The sequence below is a fragment of the Pezoporus flaviventris genome, unplaced genomic scaffold (genome assembly GCF_033815535.1).
Source record: "Pezoporus flaviventris isolate CSIRO_AGI_PZ_B2104156 unplaced genomic scaffold, CSIRO_AGI_Pfla_v1 ptg000047l, whole genome shotgun sequence".
In the NCBI taxonomy this organism is placed as follows: Eukaryota; Metazoa; Chordata; class Aves; order Psittaciformes; family Psittacidae; genus Pezoporus; species Pezoporus flaviventris.
Window position 1 is genome coordinate 1,762,209 of NW_026892595.1, and position 16,219 is coordinate 1,778,427.

The 16,219-nt window shown below is 36.8% G+C and overlaps 1 protein-coding gene across 4 annotated transcripts in view; it reads right to left on the reverse strand.

Annotated features, from left to right (window-relative positions):
* Positions 1 to 4,748: 4,748 nt before the first annotated feature.
* Positions 4,749 to 16,219, reverse strand: part of ESYT2 (extended synaptotagmin 2) — a 74,350-nt gene continuing 62,879 nt past the window's right edge. For all 4 annotated transcript variants that reach the window (XM_061468011.1, XM_061468013.1, XM_061468012.1 and 1 more), the window contains 8 exons: positions 15,786 to 15,872; positions 14,907 to 15,056; positions 13,567 to 13,955; positions 11,269 to 11,367; positions 10,542 to 10,673; positions 9,065 to 9,170; positions 8,077 to 8,126; positions 4,749 to 7,937 (listed from right to left, as the gene is read on the reverse strand). In XM_061468011.1, coding sequence (XP_061323995.1) covers positions 7,892 to 7,937; positions 8,077 to 8,126; positions 9,065 to 9,170; positions 10,542 to 10,673; positions 11,269 to 11,367; positions 13,567 to 13,955; positions 14,907 to 15,056; positions 15,786 to 15,872 — 1,059 coding nt within the window. In that variant the 3' untranslated portion in view covers positions 4,749 to 7,891. The remainder of the gene's footprint in view (positions 7,938 to 8,076; positions 8,127 to 9,064; positions 9,171 to 10,541; positions 10,674 to 11,268; positions 11,368 to 13,566; positions 13,956 to 14,906; positions 15,057 to 15,785; positions 15,873 to 16,219) is intronic.

Consider the following 16,219-nt stretch of genomic DNA (forward strand, 5'->3'; position numbering starts at 1 on the left):
ACATGCATCATCTAGATATGACACCATCTCTATTCCATCTGTCTAGTACAACACAAAAATGCTGTATAAATATTGGAATGGACATTATCTGCTCTTCCATATTAGCTCTTTTATATATATATATGTGTGTGTGTCTGTGTGTGTGTGTTTATAATACACGTATGTACATGCACGCACAAACACACAGCAAACTGCCTTACATTGCCATATACCAGCGTTTACTTGTCTCTTATGTGGTGTTGTTAAGACTGAGACATGGGTGTTAGGAACTTAACCAGAGTACATCATGCTTTTCTTACAGGTTGCATGTCCAGCCTCCTTCCTGCAAAACAAATAGGTAAGAGATTGAGTGCAGGACTTGCTCAGTGCGTTATCAGACTAGGGGATGTATTTGGAGTCAGGCATTTGAAAGGGCTCATATGCTCACGGGTTTAGACATACCTGCCAAGTACTCCTGTTCTGTGCATCAAACAGTTTTAGTATCACAAGACCTTGTGAAATTTGATTTGACAATTATTTTCTCACCGTGTCCTTAAAAAAAGGAAAACTGTTTTCTAAGCTATTTTTTTCTAGGAGAATTTGATCCTTTCCCCTCCTGCCTATTGTACTGCTACATGATGGATTTCATTGTTAGATATCCTGGGTATCTAGCCTCATGCTAGAGCTAATAGTAGAAATAAATACTTAAAGCATGAAGATGTCTCACATGTGCTGGTCAAGGCCACCTTCTGTGTCTTAAATGTAATTTCACTTTTCATGCCTCTGATTAACTTCATCTTTTTTTCACTTAATCATATTAAAGTTGTGTCAGCAACTCAAGGGAGTTTATAATTAAATCAAGTCTAATTTGGTATCTGAGGCACATAACACCTGTGGCAAATTGCTGACAGAAGTGTGCTAAATTTATGGTGAATTTAAAGCCTTATTCTTCCAGAAGTTTTATGTTTCTCATGTTTCATGTTTCCTCATACTTCCCAGTGCCTCATGACTAAATGTTCTGACAAAAAACATTTTGGCAAATTGAAACCAGATCTTATTGGCCCGTGTTACGAAACTCATTTCTTTTAGTACAGCCTGTGCTTCAGAGCAGAGGGGGAGAGCAGAGTGCAGTGGGAACCACGCTTGGTTTTCATTGCTTTGCAGCCAGGGTGATTGCAGGCTCCATCCCAGAGATGCTGGAATCCAGATCACTTCCTTGTACAAGAAACGAAGTGTACAGGCACCAGGAAAGGCTTTTCAGAATAGGGTCTGCACTACCATCTAGTGGAATATAACGGTGTTGTCAGGAAACAAGAATTGTGCAGCAATGAGTATAAATCCAAAACATTTAAAGTCTTTCTGTGAAAAGATAAGCAAAACTAAAATGATCTATAAAAAAATGTTAAAAATAAAGATTTATTTTTTTTTTACATTTCCAATCATCTGAACTTGAAAAAGTATGTTAAATAAAGAAATGACCTAGACAACAGCCACCTAAAACTCAAAGATTTGCACCTCTTTTCAGAAAGCTCATCTTAGTACATCAACTTATTTTACATAGAAATTAATTAATGGCTTACCAAATAAAACACAAAGAACCAGCATTGCTACAAATACCATTCTACAAGTCATAAATAGCCATTTCCATTAATTCATTTTCATCACCTTTCATTTCATTTTCATCACCTGTACGAATGACAGGTTGAGAGACAATCCAAGTTCTTCGTTTGGATGCTGTTGTCACACTTCATCAAATTTATCCGGCTGGGCTGTAAGATGAAATTGGGAATAGAGCACCTGTTCAGAAGTTATCATTTTTATTTTAGTTCGGAAAACATTTCATCACTCATGCAAAACCAGGTAAAGGTTCCTATAAATTCTAGGTTGAAAACATTGCAACAGAAGAACTTCAGTAAAGTTTCTAGATAGCAGCGAAAAACCCCACAAAATACATCAGGGATTACAACTTATCTTGAAGTATTTCTCCTGTGTTGAAGTCTGCATGGAACTGCTTTGCGGAATATTCTTCATTAAATTATTAATCTTTGTAAAATGCTTGATAAGCTCTCATTGTCAGTCTCTGAGAGTTTGTAGAATAACATTAATGTGCAAATCCAACTTGAAGGATAAAAAAGCTTACTTGAAATTCCAGGCTGGAAACAAGCACCATTAAATGCATGCATTTCTTGTTTTAGGGCTGTCATCCCTGTTATCCATTAAAATGAATCAGCTTCATTCAGTACCTACAGACAATTATCACTTTGCTAGCATTATCTACATTTCAACTCCAGTTCTATGCATAGATCAATATATTTTTAATTACAGTTTTTACATCCTGACTTAGCAAAGCTTGCAACTTTGAGCTGTGTGCTTCCTTTTTTTGCCCAGCAGAATTGCTGCAATGCCCACTTCTGAGAGCGTGGCATAAGGCAGCAAAATGCCCAGAAAGACCAACTGCAGAGGCCCAAGAGTGCACTAGAGCTCCATTACATGTACTGATCTTACTTTAATATTCAAAACAATGAAATTGAGTGTCATAGAATAACGCAGGCTGGAAGGGAACTCAGCAGGTCATCTGGTTCAACCTTTGCTTAGATCGTAAATAAATAAAAACCAGATTCTTACTACACACCAGATGAATGAAATCACAGGACAGCCAGGGTCCTGGGACATTCCAGCTCACTTCCGTAAGTAATTTCCTGCACTGAGGTGCCACACACCCAGCTCCAAAGGTGGTTGAATTAAACAGTCCTGGCTGGAATAGACCTGTTATTCCCAGACCACACCATCCCTACCACAGCCTGGACGTGAAAGGCTGGAATCTTGCCTAGCTTTGTCTGTCCTTGAACCTGTTTCTGTATGGACCTTAAAGGGAAAAATGATCACTATTACCCCTTAATTCCTTTGCAATAAAGTTTATGGCTACTGAGGACTCAAAAGAACAGAGGGTGGCAGGTTGACCTCACCTTCAGTGGCATCTGAGGAAATAGATAGGTAGTAGTCTGCTCAAATTGGATTCCACTGTAGGTGACTGGCAAGCAATATTCCCTGCAGACAGTGAGAACAGACAGCATCACCTCTACCCTATGAATACAGATTAGAGAGCTTTCCTCCCAGGGCTGCATCTAATCTGTTGGCTAAATTCACTGCATACACTGAAAGACTACGAGTGGATTTTTTTTACTTTAGACGCTTTGCATTTCTCAAATAATGTATTTCAGAAGGTGGCTGAGAATATTGTTGAGAGCATGACAGTCAGCCTTAGAAATCAGTAGGAGAGCACACAATGAGAGACACTTTGTGAAGATACACAAAACCACTGTTAGTTCTTAAATAGCCTGACTGCTTCAGCAACCAGTGACAGTTACAAACAGATCACAACTAGATCGGGGACTGATGCTTTGGTTCTTATCAAATCCCAAAGGTACCATCCAACATTTGGAGTCTGACTGGGGGAGAATGTAAATAATTAAACAGATTAAACCAGCAACCTCATAGGAAAACAATTTTGTATTCCGTTCTTAGCTGGGAAAATACCTAAAATAACCATCTTGGTAACCGTGTTGGCAAACACTGCTCTTAGGTGAAACCTGGATTAACTAAAATGATGGCCCAAACCAGTTTAAACTGAAATACTAAGAAAAATAATAAGGCCTAATAAGGCCAAGAAATTAATACCAAATCTGTCCTGATAAGTGTCTTGCACAATTATTTCTCCTTTCTAGCAACATCCTGTGAATACACAGGTAGCATTCTTTTGCAGGCATTGACCCAGTTAGCACCTGTCTTGGGGGACTGAGAGGAAGGTTTGATTGTGATCCAAGTCTGGAAAATGCAGACTGGCAGCGCCAGGAAGCACACCATCCAGAAACACTGCACCATGGCAGAGTTGAAATTTTCTCCCAGATTAAACCACAACACTGCTAAAAAAGGGAAGATATCTCCCCTAGGAAAACAAAACAACCAAAACACAACAAAACCAAAAATGAAAGTAATTCTGTAATTAGTATCCATAAGGTTATCCAGTGGGATCCATTCTAAATGTGATAGTGACTGGGGGATGAAATTCTGCAGCCTTTATTTTATTGCTGATGCAAACTGACTGACTATCAGGAATTCAGACAAATTGCTCAAGGGAAGAGCTATCACAATTAATTAGGATATTACAATTAATTATAAATTAATTGTTAACACAAACAGCTAGGCTGTTTTTCCTAAGTAGCTAGAGGATCCAATACCTCTTCTTACTTATGCATTTTCTATCAATAATTGCATTTTCTATTAATAGCTGCCTTACCAAGCAGGTGGAAGGACAGGGAAGAATGACACACATGGAAATCTGCTGGTTCTAATTCTAAGGCAATTACGTGCAGTTCTAGGTCCTTTTGAAAATGTAAATAATGACATTTGATTACTAATAGATTAGTAACTGGTAGGATTGTGACAATTTGTTCACAAGTGATCACTTTAAGAGGAAAAAGTTTAGACACTTAAGTTGAATCAAGGGCCTCCTCATTCTTATGTGTCAACCTGTTCCAGACCAGCAAACATGGAATTCCCCAGTAAAGTACCCTGTGCTTCTCACTCCACTTTCTCCCACGTAAAACCCCCAAATCTGCCCATACACCTTCCAGCAAAGCTACTTCAATTACAGCAGCCAGCATATGCAACTAAAAATTCCCCTCATCCTATTACCAATTATTAGGACAGAGATATGCAAAAGAGTGGAAAATGGAGTATATGTATGTAGAGGGAAGCAACACACTGACTTCCATATGAACCATTTATTGAATAAATACATGCATCATAATGTAGAATTACATGAGCAAAAAAGGCAACCTGTACAAAATTGATTACCCTTTGATCTCATTTAAACTCTCACCATTTGCTGCAGGGCTTATAAAGGATTCAAGACAGAAAATTAAAACTGTTTTAATCCAAATCCAGGTGATATGCATGCTGATTTGAGTTCAGGTTATACCACTGCGATTATTAAGAAAGCTGGTTTTCTTGTCAGTGAAGCGGAGTAATTCTAAAAACAGTTTCAATAGTAGAGAACATGTGTTGGTACATACAAGTAACAAAGCTTATTTATTTTTAGCCATTTCTTAAACATCTTCATATGTTCATATTTTAAGGCACAGGATAAACAAGAACTACATGAAAAGCTATCAGTCGATATTGACTACATTGACTTGATAATGAGGTGCAGTTTTTGCCCAGAGGAAAATTGATGTTCAACTTTCCTAATTCCATATAAATGGTACAATCAGAATTTGGTAACTATAATACAGAGGTTTGTTTCCACTACTAAAATGATCAGTCTCATCTAGGCAGTCATATTCTAGTCCAAATTCACTCAAGGGAAACGTTTCTAGAGTTTGGCATCCAGGACTAACTACTGGCAATGGGAATTTACTGTTGCTAAATTACAGTGACAATACAATCTCTTCATTTTAGATTCCCTAAATGGGAACTGAGCTCTCTTAAGAGTCTATCCCTGATTTTAGGTTGTGAGCCATTTTGGAAATCTGTCATATATACTTTATTCAGTTTCTTGCTATCATCTCACATTTACCCAAACACAAGATTATTTCCCCCCTTGAGACTTTAGAAGACAGAATGTGCACTTCTTTTTTTGTTCAAGTGAAGTTTTCAAACACGTGTCCTCAGACTTCACTGAAGACTTGAAACACCAAATCAGTTTAACAGCCCATTTTTCAGCCATGGATTAAACTCTGGGGAGTTACTGGGCAGGATGTACAGCAGAAGTCCTTCCACCTCAAGCTGAACCAAGGTAAAAGATAATTATGCTGAACTGCTGATCTTCGAATTCCTTTATTTAGATCAGCTTTCACTCTCTTCATTATCATTGAATCAACAATAATTGTCTTTCCATTCTTAACATTTTAATGGAGAACTAGCAAAAAACCATATTTTGTAATATATTACACTTTATATGAATAGATGAGTGTGTGTATATATAGATAGATACTCATACATTCCAATATAGAGTGAAGCCTTCAAATGGAAATGTTTTTTTTTACAAAGAACCTTTCTCTATTGCCCAGTCCATCAGATATAGTAACAGCAGCAAGATTAACATTGTATGTTTGACTTGTATAAAATCTGGTGACCTGAAGGCCATCACTGTATAGAGGTGTAAGTGTGTGTTTCACACACATCCATGACAAATGTTTGCATTAAACTGAATTTAGACAAACTGAACTGAGTCAATTCTTAAACTTGAAAAAGACAAAAAAGCTACATCTACAGTAGGCACTTTGGTACGTCTAGTAATGTAGGCATGTTCTACATCTAGAATTAAGGTTCTGTTAGTAATCTTACAATAAAGCTAATTTCAGGAGTTTATTATTCTGCTTTAAAGTTCTTTCTTGGCTGAGAGATCATTCTACAATCTTAGCTAAATAATATACTTTGTCTAATTGCATACTTATCCAAGAATGAGGGAGTGGCTCTGAAAGAGCTGAACTGTTCTCTTGGATTCTTAATGCACATTTTCGTAACAGTCTGAGAAAACTTACCAGAAAAAGAAACAACAGTTCTAAATAAAAAAAAAAAAATAAATTTGCCCCTAATTCGTGAAATTCGAGTTATGAGCTCAGCCATTTAGGCTGATACTCTCCCTCAGTTCTCATCTGTCTACTTTTATCAGCTTGTGCTAATTGTATCACTGCTGTAGCCTTGAAGCAGACTTTGGCAGTGCTTCAGTTACAATGCCATGGTTTCTCAGGAAACCTCTGTGGACCACGGAAGTGCATTATTCTCCATGCGCCAAACACACTAAATGGCAATGAAGCAACTGTAAAGACAGCCAGTTTCAACTCAGCTTCACACTTTCTTACCTATTGGTGTTCCATTTAAGTATTACAGAAGGTATAGCGTAACACACTATTTAGCACAGTATTGTATAATAAAAACAACATGTCTTGTACATATGCCTGTTATATGAACTTACATTGCAAGCTGATTTGTATACCTTACAGATCAGTGAAACACGGCAGTAAGAATCGTTCCAAGTAGTTAAGAGATTTTGTTTATAATACAGAAAAGTCTATGTCCTCATACCTTCAAAAGTTCACATGTCTAGCACTGTAGAGTACAGGAATAAATAACAAAATCCAAGTGAGCCTGTACTGTTTGTACGCCATTAAATGAAAACTGTAATTTAGAAACTGTAATTAATGGACCTCATTCTCTATTTATACAATATTTATAGAATTCTCATTTTATTTATAGTATTCTATAGTATGATTTTTCAATAATACATTTATATATAAATATTAAAATGTAAATGTTTTGTACATTTTAAGCTAGCCACACTGGGCCAGAAACACACGTAAAGTAAAAATGTTTTTCTGTGGTTTGTTTCTGAGGAATATCACAAAATGATTAAGACCATTGTGCTGCAAAGACAAAAGAGATTCATCTGAAGAAATTAACATGCATTTAGAAGAAAATATCTATATACTTTACTTAATTTTCTTCTGAATTCAAACCAGCATGAAAGAATTATAAAAAAATAGTATATATTTACACAGTACAGTATTTCTTGGTGAGATATAAAACAAGGCAGGAAAACAGCAGAACATAATCTTTCCACTTTCTAATAGGTACAGATGTCAAAGATCAGTTTAAACACAAAAGGTTACTTTACTATTGCACATGACAGTAACACAAAATTGTTTAGCAAATTAAAATACAAAGTTTAACCAAGAGAAAGGCTATGTCTACATAAAATGATCAAGTGTTATAAAATTATTGGGGATGTGTCTAAGAACTAAATCAGTAAAGCTATAAAAATATTATTGGTACATCTGTGAGAACAACGCTTTAAAAATATATAAAGGTTGGCAAAATTATGTGAGGGAAATTCCCAGTATCCATGGGTCTAACTTGCACCATGTGGCCTTGTACCATCTTCTGTTAAATCATACCTGAAAAAAATAAAAAAATTTTGTTTGTTGGTTTTTAGTGTTTTTTTTTTTACATTTAGCATGTATTATAAAAACTATTATTAAGCCACTAGTTATTAGTATGTACTATTGTTATTAACAAAGGAAACATTATACTTACCACTGGGTCCAGCCTTTAGCAAGTTCCTCAGATGCCAGAGGTATTAATAACTGTGGAAAGTTAAATTAGCAATCAATTATATGTGCCTTTCATCCCAAGTCTTTTAAAGATGAAATCTGGCAATCCTGTGAACTACAGTGTACGTTATGCCATTAATACACAATGTGTTTTTTATCCTAGCTATCTGCCTAACTTGCAATAAAGTTTCAAGATGCTAGTTTTGACCTCCAAATCTATAGCTTTTAACGATACAGTCCCAAAGCACCCCACAGGCTTAGATTCTGAACATGGCATATCTTGGCAATGGCAATCAGCTGATGTGTTTATGCTCATAGCTTTCCTAGTAGAACAGGAAACTTAAGAACACCATGATTCAGCATGAATCGACCATGATTCTGATCTCTGTCATGCTCTTTACAGAGCACAAATATGCCAATTTGCAAGGGCGTAGGAATTTACTGTTCCTTTTTACATGCTCCAAATGACATGTAGGAAACAGAGTGATTTAATGAGTGCCTACAGAACTGTGAAATTGTAAGCACAAAAGCCAGTTTTGGCATTGGGAACATCTCCAACAGCAGTTCTCTCTCATGGATTTCACAGCCTGGAATTTTAATTACTAAACATACATTTATTTTGTGTGTTTCTCTAAGTTGCTTGTCTTTCCGGTTTTGTCGGAACATTTTCCGAGATATCACCTGTTCTCCACTGGTTATTTTCTTTCTCTGACTGTATGATTAGTAAGTCTGACATGCAAGTTTCTTTTATTACTGTGAACCTCAGAACTTAACATTCTCTAGCAGAGATTACTGTCTTATTTTTTTACGTCTCTCTCTGCGGTTTGTTCCGTTACTGAAGCTTGATATCTAAGCCATCTGTAGTTTTTTAAAAGCTACATACCTGAATTAGGTGCTTCAGTAAACACTAACAAGCTGATATCACAAGAGGATTCTAATCTTACATAGTAACATGCTTGTTGTCAACTTACTTTGCCAAGCAGCCCTTTATCTTTGGACAAGAAACCACCACTGTTCTTCACTGCTACATCTAGCGTTCTTCTCTGTACTTCAGGCAAGGAAACACTGAAATCAAATCTGACAGGCACGGGTGATGCTTTAGAGAGAACTTTGTACCTGAAGTGCAAGTTCAGTTCCTACAGCTAAGCAACACTTGAAAACATAACCAAACCACCTCCTCCCCAAACAAAAAATGAAATCTGAGATAAATGAAGAAAAAAAGTCTCACAGTTTTGCCTAAATATTTCGTTTGATACTAAAATCAATATGAACATCAAATGTTTGAGACTTCTGTTACCTTTAGTCTCTAGAAGCTACTTGTAAAACAAAAAATACACAAATAAAACAAGAAAAAAGTTAACCACTCACTCTCCAGAGAAAAGAATGAGGAATCCAACCATCATAACAGCACAGGATCACTATTCTCCCAAAGAGAAAGACTGCTCAGTCTTACTGACCCTCGGTAACCAGGACTTCCTGACACACTGAGAAAACCTACTGACTTTCAAGGAGGCATGTATTTTGTTTGCTAGATCTGAAATTTCCAGAAAGTGAGAGCAAGATTATACCACAACCTCCATCTATTTGTCACTACAGTTCTTTAACAGCTTTATTGCTTTGCAATACATTTTACTTGGAAAGGCACAGTAAAACAAATCTATTTCTTTGAATTAATAGGAGAGAGCTGCACTACCAGGAAAACCTACCAGAGCCTCTAACTAATGATTTACAGATTTCTTTTGGACAGAATGGACTGAAGTGTTGTTTTCTCCAAATTAACTTTCTGTCTGTAGAGAAAGGTTGTCATTATTGAAAAGCGATGGGTGAGGGAATAAGGGGCATACGGTGAGGGAAGATATCAAACAACTGAGTGCAGTGACAAGGATTTTTATGCAACGTAATGCTTCACAAGCTTGCACAACTTTCAACCTACGGGCCAGCATATAAACTACAAGGAAATTTCTTGACTCTCCTGATTGCTGAGAAGTGCCACCAAGTAGGCTGAGCAATTTGATCATGCAAGGACGGTAGCTGGTCAGTCACACTGAGGAGGCAGCATCTATGATCCAGGCAATCAGCCAGTCAGAATTGACATGCTTCCTGGCAGGAAGGGATGCCAACAGCATTGGCCAGCTAAAAGGCACTCAAGTTCTGACTGACTCCCAGAAGAGTGTACACTGCTTCTTAGCTACCAGCACAAAGGGGATGTAACTGACATAGGATAAGGCAGAAGAGAGAACTGGCTGGTTACAGAGCAAGAAAGGCTGTAGTGATAATAGGGAACAGAAGGATAGGAAGAGCTGTTATATCAGAAGAGGAAGATATGGTCAAGTCTGCTGGTGACAGCTAGGAGTTTCAAACAGCTCATCCATTCAGATAAGCTGAGAAACCTTTATTTGACAGCTTTCTAATTATATATAAAACTACTACACATGGTTTAGAACATACATTTGATCAAACACTGGGTTTAATGTCTTCTTTGATACATGGGTTTTTCTTCTTCCTGATCGTCTCTTATCAGGCAATAAATACATTCGTACATATGGGTCAGATCCTTCCTCTGAAAACGCTATTAGATTTCTGTGACCAGTGAAAAACAAGAAAAAACATTTAGAAAATAAGACATTACTGAATATAAGTGTCTACAGTACTATTGCTTAATTTAGTACATGGATCAGTTGTGGGATATCCTGCACAACGTAAGATGTCCAGGATAAAGTTCACAGATAACAGCAGTGGGAAAAAAGTGCCAAGCACTAACTTGTACAAGATCAGATAACTGGTGAGCAGACAGCAGAGGTGGGAATACAATGTTTCCTAATTCCAATTCAAAGTTTAGATATGGCTTTCCGAAAATCATGCATTTTTGTCATGCCCTGAAAAATTCAGTCTCTTAGAAGTAGCTTTCAGACACTGCTGATAAAAACCTACATGCCATTTTCATTTAAAATTTGACAGAAGCACAATAGAGAAATACAAAATCACAGCAAAAGCTTCAACAAAGGTTTCATTGATTCTGACCAGGGCTCTGTATGTTTCTGTACTTACACACAATTACAATCAGTATGTTATTTTAAAAATAACAAGAATCATCCAGACAACCAATTTAAGTCAAGATATAGCGAAGTTTACAAAGAAATACGCAAAAATATGAAAACTGGTACTGTATGCTCACCTGCAGGAATGCACTACCACAATCAGTTTGTTTCTTTGTGAACTATGACGAATTGTTAGCTGAATCTGTCCTAATGGAGACTGCCCCAGAGTTGTTCCACTGCAGGAAAAGTAGAACATTATGGTTAGTTTTTAAAATGCATATTTAAAGTAAGACCTAACAAAAATAAATGTGCAGTAATTTTTCCAGAAATCATTTAACTTTTCACTAGACCAGTGTGAAAGAATCACACATTAGGATGTGAATTTTTTCTTCATCAGTCTCTTGTACTTCAGTTCCTTGTCTAGCAGCTATACTCTCCAAAATAAGCTAAGTATTCTTGTCAGGTGAGGGGGCAGCTGATCTTCAATACTTTGAAAACTGTTATCAACAAAGAACTTGCCTACCCTAAAATAAACATTAAAGCAATATCTAGGAAATTGGAAAGAATAATGGTGCAAACTGCAATGAAAACTTGCCTATGGGTGGCTGGGAAACAATTAGAAGACCAGCTCATTCTTTTCTAACTTCTCTGACATAGAAACATAGATATTTGGGGATTAAAATAGTGATACTTAAACCCATTTACTCTCTCAAAAAGCTCAAATCACAGTACAAACATAGCAATTTTACTTTCCTATAGCTCATGCTACATTGAAAATAGGATTAGAATCAATTTACACATTCAAATAAAGGTCACAAATAAAAAGCAAGGGCCATATTTAAGAAATTCCATTTTAAAGACCAGCCACTATTTGCAGAGTTCCCTCATCTCTATGAAATGCTTATTTTAGTTTGTGTAAACTGACTAGGAGTATTTTCTGTTTCATGCAGGACAGTCCATGACACGCTTGAAATTTCTCAACCACATGAAGGATACCTTAACTTCAAGGGAGAGGCGTGCCTTTTGTGAATAGCTACTATAAAGTGATTGCTCCTTTAAAATTCCCAAGTAATTCATGTTAAAAACTAGAGTAAAGCATTTCAGTTCAGTACCTTTTTAGTTAAAAAAATAAAAAAAAAAGCAAGCACCATAGGGCCTGCAATAAAGGACCTCCTTGGCCATAGCTTTAGCACTCTTATCAGAGGAGAAAGTATGAAATTTATGCATTAAGGAGCAGTATCTCAACATTTAGCATAATTAACAAACTAACTCTGTTTTGCCCCAGAACAGAGACTGACAAACTGAAGACTAGACAGAATATGACCATAAAGATAAATTAGGGACTGGAACACATAAGCAGATGGTGAAGGAAACGGGTTTGTACAAACTGAAGAGACAGCCAACTGCAGATTCAATTGCAGTCTTTCACTACTTCAGATGCAGAGAAGGCTGAGTCAGATTCCTCATGGCTGTGTACAGTAAATAACAAGAGGCCACAGTCAAGTTGCAGCAAGATAAATTCCAACTGGAAACAAGGTAAAATCTTTTCACAGTGGCATTGTTAAGCACTGCAGTTGCTGAGAAATGTTATAGAATCTGTATCCTTGGAGATATACAAAACTTGTTTGGACAAGGTCCAAGTGACCTGATCTAACTTGGAAGTGGGACTTGTTTTGAGCAGGGAGCTGACTGACCTCCAGAGGTTCCTTCCAACCTGTATTGCTGTATTGGTTTTATGAACTCTGGTAGAGAAAAAGAGGAATCGGTTCAATCCCTTACAAATAAAAATGAAAATCTTTCTACTTGGATTCACAGAGAAGTTACATGTATTAATGGTTTCCGTCCCCCTGTTCTGAGCAGAATGGCTGCTCAGCTGTCTCTACTGGTAACTATAGCTGCCTGTTGAGGGAAGTTAAAAAAGAAAAATAAAATAGACAATTTAGGGAAGCATAGCTGCAGCAATCCTCATTAATTGAGTGGTAACTGACTATTCATTTAATATTCTTTATAGTCAACTCTTCGTCTAAGTAATTTAAAAAGACCACCTACATTCAACTTAATTGGCTTAATATTAATGCTAATAGTATTCAATGGTGAAACAGACAACTATTGCCATGAAAATGATTAATGTTTTCTTGAAAACTATCCTTCCCTTTTGCATCCCACTCTTTTTAGCACTACATGGTATATCTTCTAAAACAGGGTGGACTTTATCTTGCAGATCAGTGCAATGGTAATGTAACATCTAAGTGCAGAATCTCACTGAGGTGTTAGGGGGAAGCAGAATGTTACTAGGACTGATTTTCAAATACCAGGCTCAAACTGCAACAGTAAAAAATATTACTGAAATGCAGACTAAGCACTCTGGCTGCACTGACAATGTTCTTTATAAATCAACTTAGATGTATCACAAAACCAAGTAATTAATGCCTTACTTTTCAAGCTGTCGTAGCCTTTGCCGTAGCTCCTGCGTGGCAATAGGCAGAGATATGTCTGAGGCTATGCTAGGAGTGGGTTCTTTGACTGAGAGGTGGCTGGGAGAATAAGAGAAGTTAGAGGCATGAAGACTGGAAGAACTTCGGCTGAGATCTGTTGGCCACTGAGGGCTGGCATTGGGAGGCTGACTTTTGTCAGCTGTATCAGTCTTTTTATCACTGTCAGTCACTGGGGAAGCTGGAACAGGTTTGTTTGAATCAGATGGTGGTGAGACAGGAACCTGAGGCTTAAAAGACGATTTTCTTGAATCTTTGGAAAGAGATGGCCTTTTCACTTGGGCTGAGTGTTGATGATCTGGAGATCTTGCTTGTTTTTCAAGAGAAAGGACCTAGATACAGTAAAAATACACACACTGTTACTCTTTTCCAGTATAAAAAACAGGAACAGATTTATTTCTACAAGAGTACTGGCTGATGACAAGTTGATAAGTTTGGACACTAAAGCAGGACCAAAAATATTCATACTTATACTCATTCACTTTACAACAGGCAACCTTTTGCACAGCAAAACACAAATTCATTTTCTTTGTAGCAGCTGCAGTAACTATAAAACAATGTGAAATTCTCCATTCATTTAGAATTATTCTCCTCATTATTGCCTTCCCATATGCTACACACTTCTGGTGCAAGTGCTGTTTACTTTGCAGCTCTGGCAACGTAGAAAACTATTCTATTTTTTTTTCTTATTATCTTTTGAAATTTAAACCTACCTGACAAGTTCTTCACACTAATTTTCCTTATTTTCACTTATTAATTACAGGTAAGCAAGAAAGTGCTTTAGAAAATAACAAATAACAGAAGTTAATAGAAGTTTGACAGTGTTCGTCTTCAAAACTCCAATGTGCTTGAAAGACGGTCTGATTTTTTCTAGTACTACAAAAATTCTTCCTTTCCCTATAAACATTATTTTTTTAAGCCAACACAATGTCAGTTCCATATCTGTAAGAGAAAGGTGATTTCATTGATCTATAGCCTGATGAACATAAGAGACTTAAAGGAATTCAGATTCCAAATGTGATTTCCAAACCTAAACCCACAGGGAACTTCAATCTTAATGTAGCTAGTTACCATTTTGTTTGGAGCTTTTCCTGTTTTTGAAACAGGATGTATTTCAATTATAGGTTATCTTTGCGTACTTGATAGCACTGCCACAAGTAAGGACACTTGGCATTGTGACACCCAAGGGAATGCAGTGTCTTCTTCATAAAGCTAGAAGACTAGAAGCCACACTAGTCTTAAATGTGGTCTCAGATATTTACAATGGGAAAGTTTTAGAGTACCCTGAGTGCAATCTTCATGTTTATAGTGCTGTTTGGACCGGAGTTGCTCAGGTGGAACCGCTGATGCATAGTTAAATCTTCACTCTCTAGCAACTGGCTTAGAGGCAGTTTGAAGTTCCCCAAAGAACACTGGTGCTGTTCATCCCTCACCTGAAGGAACACAGAAGCTAAGTTACTTTGTATCCTCTCCTTTGTAAGAATTCAGAAAAAGAAAAGGAAATTACAGTTTTATTTAAAAACAAAAAATCCAAACAATATCAAATGCAGTTTGTTCTGAAGCCAAATTTCCCTGATCATAAGATTACTTTACTTTGAAGAAGTAAATATACTCAATGCCTAGTTTCTTCATTCCTTTCCTACATCAAAAGCAAGACAGAAAACTAACCATTATATCTTCCTGCCCCTGGATCAAAATAACGACATTGTTTCCAAACAGTCTGTGCAAAAATAAATCCCCTTAGTTGTTATAGGAAGAGTAATTAGGAGAGTCCTTATTTCCACTTCAGTCTGAAATATATAAGTTACATATCAGCAGTGTACAGGATACACTATTTGGACAAAGCAGAGTTCCTTGGGATGAGAGGAAACAAATTAGCCACACATAACAGCAATTTCTACTAGCAGTTAAGACTACTAGTTAGACACAGGTATCAAAATCTACTTTTTTTGTTCTTTTTTCTGGTGAGAGATTGCTTATGGTCTCTTAGTTTTAGGAGTAAATGCAAATAAATATTTCATAACTTGGTCTTGAAAAACACTTCCATTTCAAGGGTGTTCACAATATATTCAGTCTCATCTGATAACAGCCTGCAATGTCTGAACATTACTACTACAATGTCTTAGAAAAGAAAGGTATCTTAAGAGAGTGAGACAACATACCTCAACTTCGAGATCTTGTCTTTTGGGATTGTGTACAAAGAAAGTAAAGTTTTCCTCCCATACTGGTTCATTGGTCTTGTATCGAATCTAAAGTTAAAGAACAGGAAGCTTACGAATTATAAAATGTTTTTGTCCAATAAAGCGGTGTCAAGAGTTGAGTACATTTCTCATTTCAGCTTTGCAAAACTCCTATCTGAAACCTGACATATTTCAACAAAGGCCAAGTGGGATCCACTCAAGACATATATAATATCACATATAAAGTTATACACAGGACATTAAGAGAATATCCTTTGAATTAAAGTTGGTGCATGTAAAGTAAAAGTCCCGCTGAAGAACCTTTACTACACACTAGCTTATGAACAAATACAAGGTCTTCAGAATGGCACATTCTCTCTCATCTCATGCTTCTATATAAGAGCTGAACTAACTCA